The following is a 24,648-nucleotide window of genomic DNA, read 5'->3' as shown; positions in this document are numbered from 1 at the left end:
GCAAATCTCTCTTAAGGGGTTATATATAATGAGTCCTATATTCCACAACTTAAACACTGTACAAGTCTGATACAAGTGTGTCTTTGGATGTATTAGTTTCACGTGCAGTATTAACCTGTTAAGATCATTTGTACTTTCTATGCAGACTTTTTCTCCCTTTATTGCATTGTTTTAGATCAGAAAGATTTGGAAAAATATTCACCCTTGTAAGGAGGAGAAACAAAACAAAAATAATGTGGCTGGCACATTGCCTGTCCTGCAACACCAGGGCGAGGGGCAACCACAAAGATGCTCTGGCTGCTACCAGACTGTCTCTGTGGAAGACCCAGCCTCCAGTTGCCTCAGGTCACGGTCCAAGACCGGGCCTTGCCCTGCTTTTTTCACTCCTTTTTTTTTTGATCCCTGGATATCCAGTGGTCTAATATTGCCCCCATGCTGCAAACTTGCAGTGGCGGGAACCTTTTTGTGTTCCTGCATGTGCCTCTTGCAGCATCTCAAAGGGGTTTGAGACGCTACAAGAGGCATGTGCAGGATGATCTGGATGCGCCCTGCCAGTTTATGTATTCACTAAAATCATGACTGAAAATACATAGCATAAATTTCTCATAGCATCGGAAGAGACCTCAAACTATATGTCATCCAATCCCCAAAGAGTGGTCTGGATTTTTCCTGCTTCAGAAATCAGAATGAGAAGGGTTCACGTCCTTGTAAAATTATGAAGTCTGCATTTCAAAAATCAGCAAAAATTTGATATCTTCCATATGTCAGGTATCCAGGTTGTAGCTGTATTGGTCCAGAGGCAAAAGGAATCAGAACGTATGGTAGAGGTGATATCTTTTATTAGATCAACCAGATCTTTGCAAACAAACAAACAAAAAAATCTTTATTTGCAAGCTTTTAGGCACAAGTTGGAGTTGGAAGTTGTCATTATAGACAAAAGTAAAATATGCTTGACAATATCCGTAGAGGCTAGTCCACATGCCCAGATGATAGTAGCCCTGTCATTTCTTTGCTGTACATCCAATGCCAAAATACCCAGTAAGTGACTGGACCTGTCTCTAGGGAGGTAGCTGTATGATTCTATTTCCAGGAAAGATAATTACCATCTCCAATACTCTTACAATCAGCCCCTAGGTTATGCAATTGTGTCATTGTCCAAATTGCATATGTATTTTCTGTATAGAATTGTCAATAGGATGAAGCAGGATTGCTCTAGGCAAGTTGTATGATCAATATTTGCCTACTAATATAGCCTGTCCTTTTATTTAGTTTGCTTACAGGTCACTAAATTCTTTGCTGTGGGAAAAAAATTAATGTTAAAAACAGTCTTTGTGTAGGCTGTTTCTAATCATAGGCAGTCAGAAACACCAAAAGCTATTTCATGGGTCAAGCATCAACATAGTTTTACTATAAAATCATTAGGTATTTATCTAGAGTCTACCACTTATTTCAGATTTTTTTTTTGTTATTGTACTTCAAGGCAAAAATTACTTGGATCAATATGAACTATGATTTATTTTTAGTAGGATGATTGGTACAGCACAAAAACAGACTAAAACGGGTTTCACTGTTTCAGTACTGCTGGCAGGGATAATTTCCAATATGCCGGTTAGAGTTTTTGAGTAGCAGAATTAAGGTACCCTGGGTAAGCTTTTTTCCCCTCTCCCCATCCTATTTTTTACTGTGTGCATTGTAATAGTCTTTACTTACATGGTTATGTTCAATTTCTCCAGAAGACTCCTTGCATCTGATGCATAGAGTAGACAGTACTCATTGAATGAGTAGCTCTTGAATATTTTCCTCATTTTCCATTGTGTTGGCACCATGTCTTATGTACAATATAGTATTTTAAGTTTGGCATTCAAAATAATTATAAATTTTATTATCAGTTTTTACTATAGCACAAATGTATAGTATCTGAGTGTTTCATAAACATTTTATTTATCATACCCATCTTCTGAGATGAAGGGATATCATGCCTGTTTTATAGATGGGGAGTTTAAAATCATGATTAAAAGCTAGTTTTGAGCATTCAGTTTGAGATGACAAAGCTGTGCATTTTTTCATGGTATTTAACATTATATAGCACTTCTGTTTAAAACAAAACTTTTACTAAATGCTGTTGTAGATGTATGTGCTTAGCTTCTCTGCAGTTCTGACCTCTGGATCTTATAGCAGGCATCCAGAAAATGAACACACAGTTAATGGCTACATGTGAAACTTGTGGTTTCAGTGACTTTTTTTCCATTATCTCATGGGAATTGTGACAAGGGTAGGGAGAAAATCTTGTTTACTGGGGCTGCATTCAGTTGCCTGGAGACCATTATTTTGCCCCATGCAATTCCCTGCCTCGTTCATTCTCCACTCTTTAATTTCTCTAGGAAATAAAGTAAGGGTCCTGCAGATAGTGGCTCACTTTACTGAATAACCCCAATTTATTTCCAGGCAATAATTCATTCTGTGCACAGAATAAGGCAGAGGTCTTATTCAGTGCCCAGAATGTGATGCTGTACTCCAAGACTGCATCATAATACAAAAACAGAGGAGTTTCTTTGGGTGAATCTGATATCTTTTATTAGACCAACTTAAATGGAAAAAAAAATTAAGCAAGATTTCGGGTTCAAAAACCCTTCATCAGGCTAAGGAAGTTTCAGCAGTTGTGTGCTCTTTCCGGATGGAATGAAAAATAAAGCCAGAGGCTGGGCTGGTATGCATGCAAGATAGGCAGTCAGTGAAGATGTAGATTGAAGAGTCAATGGGTGAGAGACAGGCTGGGGGTGTGGGGGAGAGAAAGGGGGATGAATAGCGGAGAGATACCTGGGGAGTCAGATGTTAGGCAGGTTATAATGTGTCATAAATCCAGTGTCTATATTTAGTCCATGATTTTTAGTATTCAGGAGGTTGATGAAGTGGACATAGGCTCATCTCTTTGGGAAGTGTTTTGTAAGTTTCCTTTGAGGATTAGAACTGAGAGATTGGAGAGAGAGTGGTTTTCTTGTGGGAAATGTGCCCCCACAGGTATTCCTGTCTTTGATTGATTTCTAGTTTGCATTCATTCTGGTGTGCAGTTGTTGTTTCGTCTCTCCTACGTATTTTCCATCAGGGCATTTGGTGCATTGGATGAGATATATCACATTTCTGGAGGTGCAGCTGTCAGATCTGGGAATGCTGATGGGTCTGTTGTGGGGTGTAGTGATTGTGAGGGTGGTGGAGATGTGTTGGCAGGTTTTGCATTTCCTGTCATGGCATGGTCTGGATCCATTCGGTGTGTTCTGGGCCTGAGTTCATAATACAAACACACATGAGAAATAACAGTTAAGGTTGTCCAAGTGTTTCCAAATTTTTGAGTGCTTGTGTTTGTATTTTAATATTATCTTAAATGGTTTTCTCTGTAATTTCCTAGGTGAAAAAAACAGAACCCTTTCCCCAAGATTTTCTGTCATGTAGCATTTAATTGGTCAGCGGTAGGAATGGAACCTGTAGATCTATTACACATGCCCTCAAGCTAGTGGAGCCATGGATAGCAGTACTTGGCTGTCATCTACATGTAGATTGTATCAGTACAGGAAGATAAATGTTTTGCAAGGGAGTTTTACAGATATTTCTTGACAGTAGAGAAATGGCTTACTTAAAACTTTCTGGGTTTCTTTCCAGTCTTTGCAAGGGTATGCACAGATGCTTCTGCTCATTCTTCAGAAGCATGAATACTTCTGCTTGTACCTTTCAACCTCTCCCTTTCAAACTACTCTTTTCCATCCCTAGCACCATTCTTATAATTTGGTTGCTCCCAGCCTCCACTCCACAGATTGCTAATGCTAACCCCAGTATCCTTGCCTAAAATATCATTATTTTAATGACATTGCCATAACACAATGCTTGTGTTTGTTAGTTTTGTTTCAGTCACATTCTCTTTCTCTCCTGATTGGACTTTTCTTGCTGAGCTATTCCCATTTTCTCCAATATTCCGTCTCTTTACTCCAATTCTCCTTGCCTAGCTAATTCCTGTTCCCTGCTCTAGCTCTTTATTTGATCTCTCTCTCCTTTTCTGTCTCCCCTTCTTCAGTCATTCCCCAGTCAGTAGTCCTCACCCCACTGATTACTTATTTCTCATTTCTCTGTGTTTCTTGTCCACGTTTTACTTGTCACTGATTAGCTTCTTGTTCCCATTTCTTTTCCTCAAGTGCTCTAGGTCTCAACTTGCTCTCAAGTCAGGTCAGATAGGTTCCCCTTTCCCTAATGGCTCTCAGTCTCCTTGAACATCTAGTGCTAAACTCTTCTCATGGTCTTACCTAATCAGTCATATCATCCTCCAAATCCTTTAGTTTGTCTCTGCTGTGAGTAATCAGTTTTAATCTTCCACCACCAGACTTGTCCCAATCTACTCTCCTAACCCTCAGAAATCTGATTTTTGTTCATGCTGAATTTGAATAAGACACTTTGGCTATGTCTAGACAAATGTGGCTATGCAGTACGTGGTGCTGCAGACCCATCTGCAATGCTACACATTGCATATTCAGGTGTTCCCTGCACTGTGACCTTGTAGCCTGAGGCAGGGAGGGTTGACCGCAGGAGATCACACAATGTGTGCCCCTGCTGCTTGTCCCCAGGGAACCAAATGTCTGTGCTCATCTGGATGCAACCTTTGAGTTCATACACATGTACCAACTTTCTGACAGTAAAGCTGACTTAACTTTTTAAAGTTTACTGTACAGTTAGAGCGTACACATGTATGTTGAACAAAGTCAGCTTAAGTGTGGAGCAAGATAATAGGGGTGTAGGTTGTAGCTATGCTGGTCTAAGGACATAGGCAGACAAGGTTCTTTGGGTGAATCTGATATCTTTTATTAGACCAACTTCAATAGTTGGAAAAAAGATTCTTAGCAAGCTTTCAGGATTAAAAACCGTTCGTCAGGCTGAGGAACTCTCTGCAGTTGGTGTGTGCTCTACCTGGATGGAATAAATAGTAAAGAAACCAGAGGCTGGGCTGGTATGCATGCAAGACAGGCAGCCAGTAAAGATGTAAATTGAGGAGTCAGTGGGTGAGAGAGGGGCTGGGGGGAGGGGGGTGAGAGAAGGGGGATGAATGTAGCAGCTAAATAGTGGAGAGGTACCTGGGGAGTCAGATGTCAGGCAGGTTATAATCTGTCATAAATCCAATGTCTACATTTAGTCCAGGATTTTTTGTATCCAGGAGGTTGATGAAGTGAAGTTCATAGGCTTGTCTGTGATGTTTTGTAAGTTCCCTTTGAGGATTAGAACTCAGAGATTGGAGAGAGAGCAGTTTTCTTGTGAGAAGTGCGCACCCACAGGTAATTGGGTATTGCTGTCTTTGATAGATTTCTGGTGTGCATTCATTGTGGTGTGCAATCGTTGTTTGGCCTACTTATTTTCCAGCAGGGCAATTGGTGCATTGGATGACATATATTACATTTCTGGAGATGCAGGTGTAAGATCTGGGAATGCTGATGGCTCTGTTGTGGGATGTAGTAATTGTGAGAGTGATTGACATGTGGTGGCAGGTTTTACATTTCTTGTCCTGGCGTGATCTGGATCCATTAGGTATGCTTTGGGCCATAGGAAGTTTGCTTCTGGTGATGAGAGTGGTGAGGTTCATTGCTTGTTTAAAGACTTGGATGGGTGGTTCTGAGAAGATCTCTTTAAGAATTGGGTCTCCTTCTAGTATGAGCTGCAGTTGTTTGAGGATTTTCTGTATGGATTCAAGGGAGGGGTGATATGTCATAACCAGTGGTGTGCGATTCGTGTGGGGGTTTTCTTCTGTACTGCAGCAATTCTTCATGTGGTATCTGAGTGGCTCTTTCAGACATGCGATCTATCTCTCTGGAGGAGTGTCCTTGTTGAATTAAATCCTTTTTAAGATTAGTGAGGTGGCAATCCCAGGTGTTCTCAATGCAAATGTGGTGGTATCTGAGGGCGTGGCTGTATATCACAGCTTTCTTGGTGTGTTTAGGGTTATTGCTGTTTCTGTGCATATGTGCATGTTGTTCTGTGGGTTTCTTGTATAACGTGGTCTGTATTTTACCATTCTGGATACTGATCATCTGTCTAAAAAGGAGATGTTGGTGCTGGAATATTCAAGAGACAGTCAGATGGAGGGATGATTATTTTTGAATTTCTGATGGAACTCAGTCAGAGATTGCAGGTTTTCAGCCCAAATGATGAATATGTCATCAATATATGTTAAGCATAGTAAGGGTTTTGTGGTGCAGTCCTTAAAGAATTCTTCTTCCAGGTGACTCATAAAAAGGTTGGCATACTGTGGGACCATTTTGGTGCTCATAGATGTGCCCATGGTCTGGAGGAAGTGTTGGTTATTAAAAGTGAAATTATTGTGTGTGAGGATGAAGTGTATAAGGTCAGTAATATCTTTGGGTATGTACTCTGAGTTATCATCTTGCTCTCATAGGTATGTAAGACAGGCTTGGATACCATTCTGGTGTGAGATGTTGGTATATAAGCTGATAACATCCATGGTGACTAGGAGGGTGTTGCTGGGAAGGTGGTCTATGTTTTTAAGTTTCTGTAGAAAGTCCGTAGTGTCTTGGACAAAACTTGCTCTTTGGGTGACAAGCAGTTTTGGGATTGATTTGACAAAACCTGTTATTTCCTCAGTTAGTGTTCCATGGTTGGATATGATAATTCTGCCAGGTTTCCCTTGTTTGTGGATTTTAGGGAGCATGTAAAAAGTCCCTGGGTAAGGTAGTGGGGGGATCAAGGTCTGTAATTTTTCTTGTAGTTCTAATGGAAATTATTTGATGGTATTTTTGAGTTTCATGGTGAAAAGGGGAGTAGGATCTTCTTGTAGTTCTTAGTAGTAGGTGGTGTCACAAATATACCCAAGGTATATTATCTTGAGTCACATTAGTTAAGTTGACTTAGCTCACAAGACGGTTGCTACCATGTCAAGGAGCTGTACATGTGTATGCTTAACTTAGTTAAGTCAACTTAGTTATTTCACCTTATTTGAAGTCAACTTAGTACATGTGTACACACCCTTGTTTTTTTCATAACAGCCTAGGCTCAGCAGGCAGGTCACTGAGAGAGAAGTAGAGGCAATCTCTCTTAGTACAGGCATCCAGCCCATAAGAGACACAGATGCAATTGCAAGTAAAATCCTGCTCAGCCCTAGGCTGATTCCAGTGTGGATGAAATATTGAGAGAATTGGTTACTAAAATGTAAAAAGTTTTTTTTTTAATTAAGCATGTACAAATTTAAATTTTTAGAGGCTTATAATTTGTTCAGTTTTGGGCAGGTTTCATGGGGCTGGCAAAAAGCATATCCTTGGCACAAAGACTCTTACCATGTCAAACTTCAAAGCTTTGCTTCAGAGTAGTAGCATAACTGAGGTGCATGGCCTGGGCAACACCCCGGGTGTCCTTTTTGGGGAAAGGGTTGCAAAAATAGCCACTGCTGCAGCAACGGCTGACTGCACTACTGTAACTGGAGTCACAGCTACCCTGGGCGTGGAACTACTAGGACTTCAAAGACATTGTAGCCAGAATACCTTTATATAGGCAAAACATTTTCCGTAGCTTTGTTTTTGGAAATGTTTTAAGTAATTCAAGTTTCAAATGAAATATAAACTGTATTATGGCAATGTCATAAACAAGTGAATACATTTTTTTTATAGTGGAAAGTATGCAGTCTTAATAATAAGCAGTGTTCTTAGCCCTGCCTATACTAAATATGTGACTTACACAGAGTTAATAAGCAGCTGACCAATACCAAATGTAATGTTCCCATTGCAAATGTATGAACCTTTATTGGTTCATTAAGTTACCTTACTAACCGGTGTATGGTTTTCTTTAGCATTCATGACTGTATTATTGCTGTGCTTCCCAGACAGAAAGGTCTGCAGGATGAGAAGGCCTTGTCTTGATTATTTCTCTCAAAGATAGAAGTGGCTCTGATGGAGATATTTATCTTTGGTTTGTTTGGGTGTTTTTATTTTTCCTCTTCCCCCCACACTCTTTTCATTGTGTCCCAAGAACTGATGTTATCTTTCTGTGTTGTCCTAAGTGCACATTTTCTTGATATAATTTTGGGAATATTATAAGGACTTGGTTTAAAGTGGCACAAATATGGAATGTTCCTTGTTTTTATTTATTTTGTTGCTTGGTATTTTAAACATTTTTCATCCTTCTCATGATTCATTGTGTTCTGGCTAATGAAAAGTTTGCCAAGGGTACAGTAGGATGAATCATATAAGCAGTAATCCCTGTCATTATGGACTGTACCTATGAAACAACAGCTGGTGACATAAATCCTATCCTAAGCCAATAATGAGGGAACAGAACAGAAGACATTTGACTTTCAATATTTAAAATAACTAAAAAAACCCCCAATATACCAAGTTTTCTCTTGGTACAATCTGTGCTCTGTAGAGAGAAACTATGGACAATATAATTTCCCAGTCAGAGGGATCAAGGATTAAAATATCTGGGCTGCACAAAAGATTCCTGATTCCACGGTAGCACATCTTTTGTCTGTTACACAGGGTGCATTGTCTGCTGGCAGAGAAGTAGAAGCTACGCCAGAACCACTACAAATCCAGTGTACTATGTTGTGGCATTTCCATTACTAAAGTCTTGCTTTCTCTTAAGCTGTGCTCTGGGGTTTTTAGCCTGTACAGGGACCTAGAGGGTGTTGGGTACTAATGAGAACACTATGTGCTCCTGCATAATCTAAAAGAAGGATATATTTAAGGAGAGGGAGAGAATGAAGAGAATTTTTTTACAAGACCCTGCCCCTTTTAAGTAAATAGTTTACATAAATGAGTATTCAGGCTGTAAATCACAGGTCATCACCATAAGCTATGAATTGTCACATCAAATAAAATGTGCCTCAGCAGAAGGAAACTACATTATTCTTCCTGTTGAAGCGAGACTAATTAAATAGATAATTTAGCAAAGAAAACTTAATGTGGATATTGAAAGGGGTTGTGAAAATAAATAAAAATGGGGATAAGGAACAGAATACCACTAGTTTCAGCAGCAACTCTCAGAATCTAAGAGTCAATATTCCAAGTATGTTTTACTGGGGTCTTGAGTTACACAAAGTAGATAACATTTGTTATCAAGAGAAATCACACTACTGCTTTTAAAGAATATTAATATTATAATAACAATAAAGATACAGGAGCAAAGGAAATTATTACATTTACTGAGGAAAATAGAAGGCAGTTAAGGCTGGTATTAGCATAATGTACTATTCTGTACCTGTCATACCTTCCATGAAATATTTATTCAAAGTGCTTGTTTAGTGCCAAAGGTAATATTATAACAGATAAAAATGCTAAGCACTTATCTTTATAAAAAAAACCCCTAACAACCTCTTCAATGATCTACGTTAACTCTTTGCAAAAAGAGTCTGTGCTATACAGCCTTCTTTAGAGCCACTGCAGTGTAATGGAAATTTAAATCTGCTGCTTAAGCAGTCCACTGACTCAGGAAGCTTTAAAGGCAGTGGGATATCAACATATTAATACGTGACTGGAAGATGAGTCTCAATATTTGGAAAAAAATGTAATAATGCAAATTAACAACCCAGCACTGCACACGGTATTTTAGTGAGTGTAATGATGGTGGTGGATTTATCCTTGGAAATTTGTATTGTCTTGACTATTAACATGACTTGTGGCTTCTTAGTGCCTGTGAGGTTGTGATAAAATACACATGAGCAACCTTTAAGTTAACAACTGCTTTGTGGTATTATGTTCTAAATATTAGTTGTGGATTGTTTGATGCTAAATTACTTGTTTTCCCTTTTACTAGTTTTTTGGGCATTAGCCATCATATATAAAATATTGGTTCTCTAGATCTTCCTTCTCCATTACTATACTGTCTTTCGTACTCTTGCTGGACTCCAGGAACACTAGTAAGGTGAACTTGTAGGAACCCAGATCTGAGAACTTTTGTTCTAAAGCTCAAAAAATGTGTACATTTTAAATCAAGTGTATTCCTTGACAGAAATACACGCGCTCTAGCAATGAAGATGTGGGGGTGGGGATGGGTGCGGAGGGGAATCCACATCATACTTACAGGCCTGGAAGTGCTACAGTCACTAGCACCATGACTAAAAGGGACTTGCTGGTCATGATTGACCACAACATGAACATGATTCACCAGTGTGATGCCGCAGCCGGCAAAGCAAACAAAACCCTGACTTGCATCTATTGATGCATCTCAAGCAAGACCCAGGAAGTTATCCTCCTACTGTACTCTGCTTTGGTGAGGCTGCAGCTGGAGTACTGCATCCAGTTTTGCATTTTAGGAAGGATGTAGAGAAGCTTGAGACAGTCCAGAGGAGAGCCATGCACATGATCAGAGGACAAGAGAACAAGTCTTATGAGGAAAGGCTGAGAGGTATGGGACTCTTCGTCTTGAAGAAATGAAGGCTCAGGGGGGACTTAGTGGCAGCCTATAAGTATATAAGTGGTATGCACCAGGAACTGGAGAATATCTGTTCACCAGGGAACCCCAAGGGAGGACAAGGTCTAACGGTCACAAACTCCGGGAAGACTGTCTTAGGCTGGCTGTAAGAAAAAACTTCTTTACCATCCGAGTCTCCAGAGTCTGGAATAGACTTTCCCCAGAAGTGGTGCAGCATCTACTCTGGACACCTTTTAAAATACACTTGGATGCTTATCTTGCTGGGATCATTTGACCCCAGCAGACTTCCTGCCCCTTGGGCGGGGGGCGGGACCAGATGATCTTGCAAGGTCCCTTCCAGCCCTAATGTCTCTGAAATCTATGAACCCCTGCTTTATGTTAAAGATAGAAGCATACCAGTATGTAAGAAAGCCATTGTCAGATCATTAAATATAAAAATGTGGTCTTTTTAGGAATTTTAGCAGGGTGTATCAGATAGGATTGTGTAACTGATAGGGTATTTTTCATGGTGGCACAAAGGCCATGCAAACAAATAGCCCTTTGTTATACCACAAGGGCCCAAAATTTGTGTCCATGACATTAATAGTATGAATTTGTGCTGCTATATAGCTGCGGCCATCTTTTTATTTAATGCAAGAAAACATGGGTAGTCGAGCAGGTGCTCCTGGGAATTCAGGGACCAGATCCTGCATGCCCCAGTAATTCCCATTCCTGGAGCACACAGGATTAAGTCCCTGAAGCCCTGGGAGTGCCTGTCTAGGTGTCCCACTTAGGATTCCCTGAGCATATGTGTCTACAAATGTGGGATCCCTGGGCACTAGTCTGCTACTAGGGAAGCTCAGGGTTTCCTCATTTTCAGAGATGCATCCTAAGTCCGGGTGTATGTCTGCAAATGGAGAAACCCCACATCACCCCTCTCTTGAACCCATATGGAAAATCCTCAAACAATTGCAACTTATACTAGAAGGAGACCCAATTCTTAAAGAGATCTTTCCATAACCACTCATCTTAGTCTTTAAACAAGCAACGAACCTCACCATCCTCATCACCAGAAACAAACTTCCTATGGCCCAAAGCACACCTAATGGATCCAGATTATGCTAGGGCAAGAAATGAAAAACCTGCCACCACATCTCCATCATTCTCACAATTATTACACCCCACAACAGAACCATCATCATTCCTGGATCTTACACTGCATCTCCAGAAATGTAATATCTCTCATCCAGTGCGCTATATGCCCTGATGGAAAACATGTAGGAGAAACCAAACAGCAACTGCATACCTGAATTAACACACAGAGGAAATCTATCAAAGACAAAAATAGCCAATTACCTCTGGATGTACACTTCTCATAAGACAACCACCCTCTCTCCAATCTTTCAGTTCTAATCCTCAAAGGGAATTTACAAAATACCTTTCACAGGTGAGCCTACAAACTTCACTTCATAATCTACCAGATACAAAAAATCATGGACTAAATGTAGACATTGGATTTATGGGACATTATAACCTGCCTTCCATCCAATAGTTCCAGGTAACGTTTCTATATTTTACCAGCTACATTCTGTCACCAGGTCAACATTTCCCCCTTTCCTTCTCCCACTTACCTGTCTCACACCTGCTGTTTCCCATGGCCTTTGACCTTTGCTGCCACACATTTGCATTTTCACAGACCTGCATTTTACATACTGGCTTCTATTCCACCCAGGAAAATACACAAAACACCAGCAGACTTTCCCTATGCTTGAAAAGAAGGCTGTTTGTGCTTGAAAGCTTGAAAACATTTTTTCCAACTGTTTAGTTAGTCTGCCATGGAATCCTTAGCATTCTTCTGCTAGGTGGGAAACCTGGGGTTCTTTTGTTTGCAGCACAGTTCCTCAAGTGTTGTCCCACAAGATCAGGCCCCAGCCACTTCTGAGGGCAGTAGAGGCCCAACCCTAACATATCCCATCACAGATAATTTGCTTCATTTGGTGATATCTGTTTATACCCATAGCAACAGACATGTGCTGAAGTAGTGTGTTAAATATAGAGGGGGGAATTAGAAGCATGTTTAAATAATCAAATTATAGTCAAAAAGGAAAAAGAGAAGTCGGTTAAGGTTCCATCTGCACTTGTCTTGGACAGACCATTGTTGGCACAGCTTTATGGATGACTTAAAAAACAAAAGGTGTTTGTCAGGGTGTTTGGTTCAACAAGTTTTTTTTTAAATTGGGCTGACTGATAGTAAAATCCTGCAGATCAGGATATTATTATTGGCTAATACTTGAATTGTAAACAGAGGATGTGATGAGTTGAAAAAAAAATTTGAATCTTTCAGACTAACTACTCAGTTTTTTGGCTTTCTTTCCCTTAGCATACATTTTTTTTGCACTCAGTAGAAGCTGAGGTACCTTTTCTAAAAATGTATAACTGTTTCACAATGTTTTAATAGTTTGATAAGCATTTATTGTTTAACTGCTTATGAAAGTATGCTGTATAGAAACAAACAAAAATATCTCTGTTCAGAAACTTGAAGTAATAAGCAAGAGAACAAAGGGAAAGTTGGGATTCACATTTCACATGAAAATCCCCCTTTTCACCATTTGCAAGTTTTTCTTGTAGAATTTGCTTTACAATAGTGGGTGCAGACACACATGCAAGCACGTGCACTTGCAGAAGCTCAAACAGAACTGGTGCAAATTTGAGCTGGGGCTTTTTGCCTCATTGTATGTGCTTTTACAGGAACTTGTTGTGGAGCAAATTGTGCCACTTGGGGCAAAATAACCCTGCCTGGCTCCTCCCAGATCTGCTGCCAGGGGAATCTAGAGCCCAGGGTCAGCACCTGTGCTGTCCCCAGCAGTATAAAAATCTGTCCTGGCAAGTAGCTCAAGTCTACTCACTCTCAGGAGCTTCTGGGACCCAACCAATTGGTATGTGGGAACACTACCCCTTGTGCCATCTGGACTGCAAAAGCAGCCCTGAGTGTTCCCTGCACCCTTTACCCACTGCAGCAGTCTGACAGTGGGGGCTGCTGCCTGGCTTTGACTTGCTGCACACTTGCCAGACCCGGATGGGGACTGTACAGCCAGTAGAGGCATCTGCCCCTCTGGGCCAGCTGCCAGTGGGCTGTGGTTGCAGAGTTGGCCTTTGTGTGGCACTACTGCCATGTGTGCCCCCCGCCCGGCCATCTGGGCAGTTATTGCCTGGAAAATGTTCCCAGTGTGGTGGCCTGCTTTGAACTGTCAAAGCATGTCCTCCTGGCCCCATTTGGCCAGGAGGTCAGCCACAGCCAGCTGGATCCAAGGTGCCAGCTCTGAGCAGGTAGGGTCCTGCCACTGGCCTCCCTAGCAGGAATTGTGGTGTTCCCTATTAGAAAACTGAAAAATCCCTGATAAAAAGAATCTCAAAGTCACTTTGTAAAATACCACAAAATCCACGTTTCTCCACAATTAAAAAAACCCACCACTATAAAGAGAGAGTGAGACAGAGACAGCGATCATTTGGGCACTGTTTTATAGATATATCTACAGTGTTAAAGCAATGTGGAAGCCTACCATGTCTCTATCATAATAATAAAGTGAACTGAAAATACAAGTTTCATGAATTCATGTATATGCATTTGTGCTCCTCTCACAGGGGCTATGCCCCCCACACAGGCGTTACGGACCCCCAACAGGGGCCAAATGGCCCCCATAGAAGCTACCCCCCCGCAAGGCCCACATGACTCACCCCACCCTCCCGATTGCTGCCCCACCCAGCCCCATCCTCTACCAGCTGCTGCAGCTCCCCAATGGCTGCCTCACCCAGCCCCACCTTTCTTCCCCTGACCCCCCCAATTGCTGCCCTGCCTGTCCCCATCCCCCACTTGCACCCTAGGCCCCCATGGTTGCCCAGCCAACCCCAGGCACTGTCACTTAAAAAAAAAAAGAAAAAAAAAAGAACCCCCCCCAAAATCCTCTACTTACCCTAGAAGCAGGGGCTGCGGGGGTGGGGGGTAGTTCTGGGGCCTTCTGGCAGAGGCCTCCTGGGCAGCACAGGGAAGCAGGAAGCAGGAGGCTTCAGGCTGGGGCTGCTGGGATTGTCCCTCTGCCCCGTGCTATCTGGGTGGGCCCCCAGTGACCCTGATGGCAGCTGGAACTGCCGGTAAGTGCTGGGGGGGGTTGTTTTGTTTTTTACTGTTGGGATACTGGGGTGGGGTGGCAGGGATTGGGGGCCTCAGGGGGCTGGGAGGGATGGGGAGTGGGTTCCCCCCCATAGTCCTCTCCCCCCTTCTGCAGCCCCCCCCAACCCCTTACTTACTGGCACTTGAGCCCTGGTGCTGAAACTTGCAGCACGGGGAACATTTTTTCATTCCTACACATGCCTCTTCCCCCTCTTAAAGGGATTTGAGACAGGGCAAGAGGCACGTGTGTGCTCATCTGGACATGCCCTGCGAAATCAAAGTAGAAATGTTTTCATTGGAAAAAAAATCAGTAATCTTCAAATAAAAGTTCAATAATTGCATTAAGTGATCCAGATATCTTCACTCTATCATAAGTGCATAAGAAGCATCTCTTAACATTTATTCATTTACTGAGTGTTCTATAAGATCATTTCCCTAATGTACTATTATATAATATGTCAGAGCTATATTGTACATAAGGCCACATACATTGGTAATATACTTTTCTCTGCTTCTAGTTGAGTTACTGTAGCATGTTGTAATTTTATTTTTTGATCAAATTACCTCTACCTGGAATGTATTTGCATGTAAAATGGGAGACTTTTTCTGGCCAAAAGCATATTTCAGGATTCTGGGTTTTTTTCCTGAATATTGATAATAGTAATGATGATAATGTTATATGTATTTTGTTTTAATCTCAGAAGTTCTTGATGTCTAGGGAAAAGAATACTGAAACTCACTAAAAAAAGGGAATGAAGCTACCTACCAGCTTTAGTGTAAATTATTTTTATGCTTCACTTCAAGGTTAAGAAATCCGCTTAAGATTAGACAGCAAGAAGGCATATGCATTTGATTTAGAACCAGAAAATTTGCAGTTTCCAGATTTTCCTCCAACCAGATGATCACAGTAGAGTAGATTAGAGAATATTTTTCCAGTCATGTGTGTTCCATGATGTACATTGCCAATGCTGGGTATTAGTGTGATGTAAGGTATGATTTATTATATTGTTTTATCCCTCAAGCAGTTTTGTGTTTTGACATTTTTTTACTTTAATCTCTAGTGTGATTAATGTATTTGACAAATACAGTACAGTGGTAATATCTCTCTTTCGTATGCATCAGATATCAGCTTTCAAATCTATGAGTTGCTGTCTGGTATTGTTGCTCAATGGGGGGTAATATAGTATAAGGAGAATGATAAGTTTAAAATGAATGGTTAGAAATATGTATAAATTTGATGTATAAAATAGTAATGAATATGATTTCAGTAAAGTTGCATCGGGGAGAAGACTAATCAACTGATAGGGGAGTTATAATGGCATTAGAAAGGGGCAACAATTTTAAAATCCAGTATTATGGTGTCTCTCAGTGCTAGAAATTGGTTGGCTTCTGATGGCAAACTATGAATATTTCATTGTTTATTGGGGCAAATTTCCCATTCCTTTGTCTGCAGAGTTCAGAAAAAGCAGGTTTAAACTTTTATACAGTTGTAACAAGTGTTGTTAAGCATATTCAGTCTTGTCTGCGTGATCCATTTGGACTAATGTTCAAAGAATTAATGTTGCTTCCCTTTGAATGTAGGTGATCACTATTGATAGTCTTATAAACCCAAAACAAGTTTAGGTAGAAAAAGCATCTTTTTATTAATACCTAATAGAATGAGATTTTCTTCTTTGTATTAATGCCTGAAAAAATGGTTGGCATTGTACTAAATAGAATTGCCTAAGTCAATTTAAAAAAGGAAAGGTTTGTTTGCTATCCTCCTTAGTTATACTACAACTAAACTTAAATCCAAGAACTCAACAGGGCTATTGACCTAAAAGTATCATGCTAGTATTCCCACTGTGAATTATACATAAAGATTGTATAACTTTAATGCTTAAAAAGAAAAACTATTTTATAATAGCTTATGCATTTCAGTTATTTCAGGTGAAATTAATATGTAATTTTTTTTTTCTGCAGGTTATCAATGCTGCTTTGGCTCTTTCTGTCAGGCCAAAAAGCCAGGTGTTAAAAAACAACATGGACATGTACAAAAGCACATGGGAGAATCATATACATGTTTTCACAGAAGCTGTGGATGACATAACAAGTATTGATGATTTTCTTGCTGTATCAGGTATGCTAATTCTCAAAATATGATTAGCTGGTTTTTATTTTCTCTTGTAAACTTATTTAAATTGCATTCAGTGCATTTTTACTTATAACCCAATAATAAACAAATGGGAGATCAATTTGTGTTAAGATTTTCTACTTCCTAAAAGAAGTAACCGTAATATGTCGTAACACAACAGGTTAAATTAGGATGGAGAGAATGCTACTGTCAACTCCAAACATTAAAAAACAGAATAATTACTTAAAAGTCATGAGACTGAAACAAAATAAATAGATTTATTTTTTCTTCTTTAAACTTTTTACGGTTCACCTAGCTCATACTTCATGATAAGTTATTTCAGCAACCAAGAGAGTGAGAACCTTTCTTTTTTTTCTCTTTTAAAAAACATAGGAAGATGAGGTTCTCAAGAAATCCTTTTCTCCTTGACCTGATACTTGAATTCAAAACACCAAATATCCTGGGGCATGTGATAAACTATGAATATTTGTAACCCTGAAATAAAAACACTATTTTTTATTTCCTGAACCTTTCCCAAACTTTGTTGTTGTTTTTTTTCCTACAGCATAGTCTGGTGTGGCTCTAAAAAAATATTCTAGAATATCATTTTGATACAAACATTGGTCATCTTTATATAAGTGATGTCAAAACATGGCTTTGCCCTCCTTCCCCCTAAAAAAAAATAAATCCAAGTATAGCACCCAAACAAACCCAAAGTCATAATGGTTTAAATGGACAATGTCATGAGGTAAAGAAGTCTTATTGAGCATTTAGGATTTTCATGTTTGGTGGGGGATGCAAATTTGTTATAAAATCAACTATATTTTCTCTTTTTCCTGAATTGTGCCACACACAGAAATGTTCTAGGGTCAGGAGCTGGTCGCAATTTTTACATATTCTTAATTAGAGCTTAATGAAAACTGGATGCATTATAAGTTACTGTTGTTTAACAAAAATTCCCAATGAGGCATGCAAAAATATTTTCATATCACATAAGCTTTGCTTTCGTGTTAAGATATACTTAAAGTACACCCTAAATTGAACATATACTGTAACAGTTCCACATTTCCAGCAGTCTCCAGAAGCTATACATTTTTTTGTCAGGGAAAATGTACTTTTCTCTTTTTATAGTGAATGTGTGTTGTACTATTCTCTAGCTGTCCTGGTAAGTCCAGCACATAGGATCAAGGATTGCTTTGGACTTTGCCAGGATAGTTCCACTGATGTTAGTGGAATTGCAAAAGCATATAACAAATATACATGACTTCAGAACTATGCCCATTTATCCAATTCAGGTTTGTTTCTTTGAATACACAGGCTGTCATAAGGCAGCTTGTATGCTTCTTTAAATTATTTGTCGTCTTTGTTGGATATGATCCAGTGACTATGGAACTAGAACTGTTTAGAGGCAAAATTTTCATGAACGAGCAACACTCTTCTTGGTATTGGAATGCTGACGCTGCTCCCTAAAAATTGTGTTTAGAGGCAAAAAGTTATTTCACATCTGGACAAAATGAAGATACAGAGAAAATCTGCATTTTCTTAAACAAGCTGAACAATGACTTTTCCCTACAAGTAAATAGTAAATGTTAGTAAAGTTAATGAATGCTTTGCTGCCTCCAGGCTGTTTTTTTTCCCTTACAGTCAACAGTAGCAGCTCTAACTTTAAGCCAACAATATTTGCTAAGGTGTTATTAATGCTGAAGCCACGGAATGATGTCAAAGATACAAAACTATTTGAAAGAGTCTCTGACACTCTGGCATTAAAATATATGATTTTCATTGTTGTCTAATGTTATAATCATCTTAGCAATCTTTTTAATGGTACTGTAGAGTTTCATTCAATAAAAAGGGAAAAAACCTCCATAGATTTAAAAGAGCAAGGTCTTGAAGTCACGGTCTGGATCAAGCTGGCTTGGGTCTCAGTTGGGGTGGTGCTCCCGATTTGGCCCTCTGCTACCTCTTCTACCCTTCTATATCCAGCTGTAGTGTAGCACCCACAAAGCACCCCCTTTAGCTCCCCACCTGTGGCATGGTACATGCATAGCCCTCCTTCTCCCAAACTGCCTAGCTGTGGTATGACACATTCAAAGCTCTCTGGCTGCAGCAAGGTGAGTAGAAAGTCCCCAGTTCCACAGATTGGATTCAGTGGCTCTAGACCCCATTAGCCTGGGAGATGTATGTTAGGAACCCTTGATTTAAAACATCAGTCTACAATATTTAAATGATTTGGCGGGCTTCCGTTAAAAACGTGTACTGTATTTATTCTGTTGAAACATATACTACTACAACTTTTTCATTTGATTTGGGTTGCATTAATTGATTTTGCAAAATAGATTTCATGCAAGTAAAATAGTCTTATCTAACATTTCAGCTTCTGAAATTATATTAATTTATGTTAGTCTATATAAAATGTAGGTTACAGGAGGATGCCATATCCACTGTTGTACTGTGTGCATCTGTCCTCCAAAAAAAATCAGGTCTCCAAAAATTGGGATGCACATCTTAAGCAGGGAAACTGATTTTTCTTTGTTGGAATTGAAGAGTGCAGGAATAGATGCATGGAGAAACTTCTGTAAGATGGCTGCCAGCATCTCTCTCCAGCAGCAAGCAAGAGGGGTGGAGTCCAGTATTAACGCTCTTACAGACACTCAAGTTGGCAAGAGCTTTTGGCTGAGAGCCAAATGAGCAGCAAAATAAGGTTGCCAATTTGAGCACGGCTGTGAAAATGTTAATGCTGGACTACATTTCTCCTGTTTGCTGTCCCAGAAAGAAGTTGGCAGCCATCTTACAGGACTGACTCTCAATAAAAAATCCAACTCTAGGCCAGGACTGGAAAAATACTTTTTCCAACATTCTACCTTCCAAACACAAGGTGTGTGTTTTACTTGGTGGCTGGTGGTATATGATAAAATACTGTAATACAGTTGTGCTTAACTTTTTGGTCCTGCAGGCCATATGAGTGCCCTGGAGCCCGTCTGTGAGCTGGATACATCTCTCTGCAGGTCAGATCAGGTCGTGGGGCCCAGCATTGCCCCCTCCCTGCCCCGTGCTCCAGGATTGGGGTCTGGGGATCCAGCACTGCATACCAGAATTAGATCCTGGGGGCTGGCACTGCCTCGTTTCATCTTCCACATGCCAATATTTGGTCCCAGTCGTCCGGTGTCACCTCCTCCCAATCCATCACACCAAGATTTGGTCCTGGGGCCTGGTGCTGCCACCATTGAGCCCTGAACACTGGAATCAGGTGTTGTATCCAGTGTGCAGGGCCTGAGGCTCCCCATGGGTATGGAGATTTGGCAACTGAGGCGGGGAGCAGTGCTACCACTCTCCCACTGCCAAATTTCTGGATGCAGAGGGAGCCCCATTATCCAGATGATATGATGCCACAGATCTCCCGCAGGCAACACAGTTTCTACTGTAGCTACCCACCCTGCTCTTCCTAAGACAAAACGCACAGTGTTTGTCATAGGAGACTCCATCCTGATGGGAACTGAGGGGGCAATCTGCCACCCCGACCCCTTCGCCTGGGAAGTTTGCTGCTTCCCAGGAGCCCATATCTGAGACATTGCAGAGAGAATCCCTAAACTCCTCCAACCCACTGACCACTACCCTATGCTCCTTATCCATATGGGCACCAATGACATGGCTCAGAGTGCTCCCAGCTGGGTCATGAAGTGCTACAGGGATTTAGGAGCAGGGCTAAAGTGTCTGGGGGCACAGAAGGTGTTTTCTTTGATCCTCCCAGTCTCGGGCTATGGGCTGAGGAGGGAGAGGAGGATTGAGGTAGTGAACCAAAGATTGCTGTGCTGCTGTCATTGGGAAGGCTTTGGCTTCCATGACCACAGTCCACTCTTTGGTGAGGGAGGAAGTGAGCTGCTGGGAAGGAATGACCTCCACCTCTCTTTGCTGGGGAGGAGGCTCTTCTCAGCCAGACTGGCTGACCTGCTGTACTGGGCTTTAAACTAAGCCCACTGGGGGATGGGGGGACTACCACCACTGCTGGCCCACTGAGCAACCCTTGCAAAGCCAGCAGGCCAAGGCACTCAAGGCAACCCACCCCTGCCCAAGCCCTGGAATGAACTTTAGGCAAGGCAAGGACCCACAAAGGGACACTTGTGTGCCTGTACACAAAAGCCAGGAGCTTGGGGAATAAACAGGAGGAACTTGTCCTCCTGCTTAACACAAATAACTATGATGTCATAGGGAGACCTGGGGGGATCTCCACCCATGACTGGGCCACAGGTATAGACAGCTATACCCTGTACATGAGGGATTGAGTGGACAAAAGGGGCAGGGGTGTAGCTCTCTATGTCAAGGAGAGCTATGCATCCCTGCAAGCTGATATTGGCAACCAGGGTGGATGACTGGAGACCCTCTAGGTTAAAATCCATGGGGAACATGGCACAGGGCACACAATGGTGTAGAAAGACCTACAAAGGATGGAGGATGGGATCCACCCAAAATCAAGAGCTTGACCAGGAGTTCACCAGGGAATTGGCTGAGGCCTCATGCGCCAGGTCCATGATTGTCATGGGAGACTTCAACTACCCAGACTTCTCGTGGGAAGAGCACTCAGCCAAATTTGAGCAGTTGCAAAGCTTTTTTTCATGCGTGGGTGAGCGCTATCTGACACAAGAATTCTATGGGCCAATGAGAAATAAAGCACTGTTTGATCTGGTACTGGCAACCGGGGATGACATCATCAGTGACCTAATGATTGCAGGGAAGCTGGGTGACGGTGACCATGAGCTGATCACCTTCACCATCTGCCAAAAAGATAGCAAGTCAGTCAGCAATACAGAAGTCCTCAACTTCAGGAAAGCTGACTTTGACAAGCTCAGGAGGCTTGTTGGTGAGGCCCTAAGGGACCGCAACCTCAAGGAGAGGGGAGTACAGGAAAAGTGGTTGCTCCTCAAGGGAGCGATCCTAGATGCACAAGCTAAGGCTATTCTGTCTCAGAGGAAAGGCAGAAAAAGGGCACAGTAGCCCCCGTGGCTCAGCAAGGAACTAGTGGATCTCCTGTATCTTAAAAGAAAGACCTACAAAGGATGGAGGATGGGATCCACCTCCAAGAAGGAATATTCTGCACTGGTCAGGACCTGCAGGGAGTGAGTCAGGAAAGCCAAGGCTGCAACAGGACTCCAACTGGCCACTAGTATCAAGGGTAATAAAAAGTCCTTTTTTAGATATGTGGGGAGCTGGAGGAAAAGCAAGGGCAACATTGGACCCCTGTTAAGTCAGATGGGACAACTGATGACTGACACCCAGGAAAAAGCCAACCTACTAAATGGGTACTTTGCATCAGCCTTTCACCAGTCCCATGGGATGCCCCTGCCCATTACGAGACAGGGAGGCCCAGGTGATGGGGATTCCTTGCCCTCCATCAATGCTGACCTCATGAAGGAACACCTTGAGAGGCTGGACACCTTCAAGTCAGCCTGCCCTGACAATCTACACCCCTGGGTTCTCAAGGAGCTGGCTAGCATCATAGCTCAGCCGATGGCATGGATCTTTGAGAACTCCTGGCACTCTGGTGAAGTGCCTGAAGATTGGAAGAAGGTCAGTGTGGTGCCTATCTTCAAGACAGGGAGGAAAGTGGATCTGGCAAACTACAGGCCCATTAGCTTGACCTGTATCCTGGGGAAGGTGTTAGAAAAGATTAAAAAAAAAGCCATTCTCAACAGACTGGCTGATGGCAAAATCCTGAGGGATAGCTAGCATGGGTTTGTTGCAGGTAGGTCTTGTTTGATCAATCTTATTTCCTTTTAAGACCAGGTGACCTATCACTTGGACAAGGGGAAGAGATTGATGTTGTATATCTTGACTTTAAAAAAGCCTTCGATCTGGTATCCCATGATCACCTCTTGGCAAAACTGGCTAACTGTGGCCTCAGGTCCACCACGATCCACTGGCTGGGGAATTTGCTCTGTGGTTGGACCCAGAGGGTGGTGGTCGATGGGCATCAATCGTTGTGGGCCCCTTTGACCAGTGGGGTCCCTCCAGGCTTTGTCCTTGGATCTATTTTGTTCAACATCTTCATTAACGATGTAGACATTGGTACCAGAAGTGGACTGGGCAAGTTTGACGATGATACCAAACTCTAGGGTAAAGCCTCCACACTTGAGGACAGGAGGGTGGTCCAGGCTGACATTGACAGGCTCAGGAAATGGGTGGATGAGAACCTGATGGTGTTTAACACCAAAAAATGCAAGGTAATTCTCCACCTTGGGAGGAAAAAGGTGATTACTGATGACGTCACCGGCCGGTCTCAGTTGAATAAAGATGTGGCTGACAAGCCATGTGGGTTCCTCCTTCTGCTCTTGCTTTGCTACAGCTCCTGCTGCGGGTAAGTGGTTTTTTTTCTTATTTCATTTTTTTGGTTTGTCGTGTCCCCCTCCTGTTGTCTCCTGTGACATCTTTATATGGTATGTTATACTGTAATGTATTTATTTGCACTACAAGCACTGTTCCTTGATTATAACTCTCAGTTAACCATAATTTTTAGATAATCAGCACACCCTATTCCCCACTCATGCTGGCATGAATGCCGCATGTCCCCGGAGGCTGGGGGGAGCACGGTGAGCTGCCACACGTGGTGGTGGCACTGTCAGCAATAGGAGCATGGCGGTAGTGAGCAGCGAGCTCCTGCAGGCAGCTACAGTGCTGTTGGTGATGGGTGGGGAGAATGGCTGGCAAGCAGCAACTGGTGGTCAGCGACCACGGATTCATAGGTTCATAGGTTGTTAGGAGCTGGACAGGGCCTTGTAGATCATTGGGTCCAGTCCCCCTGCATTAGGCAGGAAAATTCTCCTTGCACTAGGCAGGACTACCTGCAGATGCTGCTGGCAGTGTCAGTGGTGAGGAGGATGGGGGGCAAGCGGCAACTGCACGCAGGCACTGCTGGCAATGTCAGCAGCACTTTTTGCAGGGGTGCACATGCATGCAACCCTGCAAAAAGGAGGGCATCAAAAAATGGCTGGATCTGTTGCAATCCAGTACAGTCCACATGCTGGCAGCCATGTGAGACCCAAGGGTGCAGGGGAGCATCTGCAGCAGCAAAACCCTCAATCACTGGACAGAGGTGCTGGTGAAGTCAGGGAGTCAGAAGGGCAGAGGTGGGGGGACGTGGAAGAGGGGGATCCACTGTCCTGTGCCAGCACTACAATACCAAGCACTAGCCAATCTTCTCTATCACAGCCACTGTCAATGTGGGCCAAGAGCATGTTTTCCATGTTGGGGTCCAGAGGCACCAGACCCCACCATCCAGCAGGTAGCATGGAGGCCTTGCTGGTTACCTATCTTGCCAAGGTTGTGGAGCCACTGAAATGGGACCCCTGAGCCTACTGGGCAACTGCAGCCAGATGTGACAGGATCTGGCCACGTTTGCCCTGGAACACCTGTCCTGTCCACCAACCAGTGTTCCAAGTGAGAGAATATTCAGCACACCTCCTTGGATCCTGGTTTGGTGGAGCAGCTGGTGTTCCTGAATTTGAACCTCCTGCTGCTGGGATTCTCCAACCTCCACACACAGATGGAGCAAGTGCCAGCTTTCTCATTCCACACCTATTTCCTTCCTTTAGTTGGTTTCACAACCATTTAATGTCCTGCTCTCAGAGCTAGAGGTGGCAGTTTCATTTTTCAACAGCTAGCAGGGGAAGAACATCTCTCTGCTGAGTAGGCCTGTGTGAGTCGGCAGTGATCCAATCCAGCATTGGATCCAGCCACTTTGGATGTCAGCGATATGATCCAGAACTCTGGAACGGGTTTCTGCTTTGATCCATCCGACATGGCTCCGAAGCTTTGGAGCTGCCTCAGAGATTTGGCCATAGAGTATAATGGGGGAATCAATGAAATATCTATAACTTTGTTGTTTTTTGTATGATTTGGATGAACCTTGGAGGGATGGTAGCCTCTGCTGGGAGCATGACGCTTGCCAAGTTTCAAGAAGATTGGTGGAGGGGTTTAGGAGGAACTG

At 42.3% G+C, this 24,648-nt stretch overlaps 1 protein-coding gene across 1 annotated transcript in view; it reads left to right on the top strand.

Annotated features, from left to right (window-relative positions):
* Positions 1 to 24,648, top strand: part of CTNNA3 (catenin alpha 3) — a 1,574,321-nt gene that overhangs the window by 1,042,384 nt on the left and 507,289 nt on the right. The window contains 1 exon segment of the mRNA XM_059729874.1: positions 16,520 to 16,676. Coding sequence (XP_059585857.1) covers positions 16,520 to 16,676 — 157 coding nt within the window.

Source organism: Alligator mississippiensis, chromosome 6 (genome assembly GCF_030867095.1).
Source record: "Alligator mississippiensis isolate rAllMis1 chromosome 6, rAllMis1, whole genome shotgun sequence".
Classification (NCBI taxonomy): domain Eukaryota; kingdom Metazoa; phylum Chordata; order Crocodylia; family Alligatoridae; genus Alligator; species Alligator mississippiensis.
Note: the sequence above shows the minus strand (reverse complement) of the source record. Positions and strands in the feature narration are given on the sequence as shown.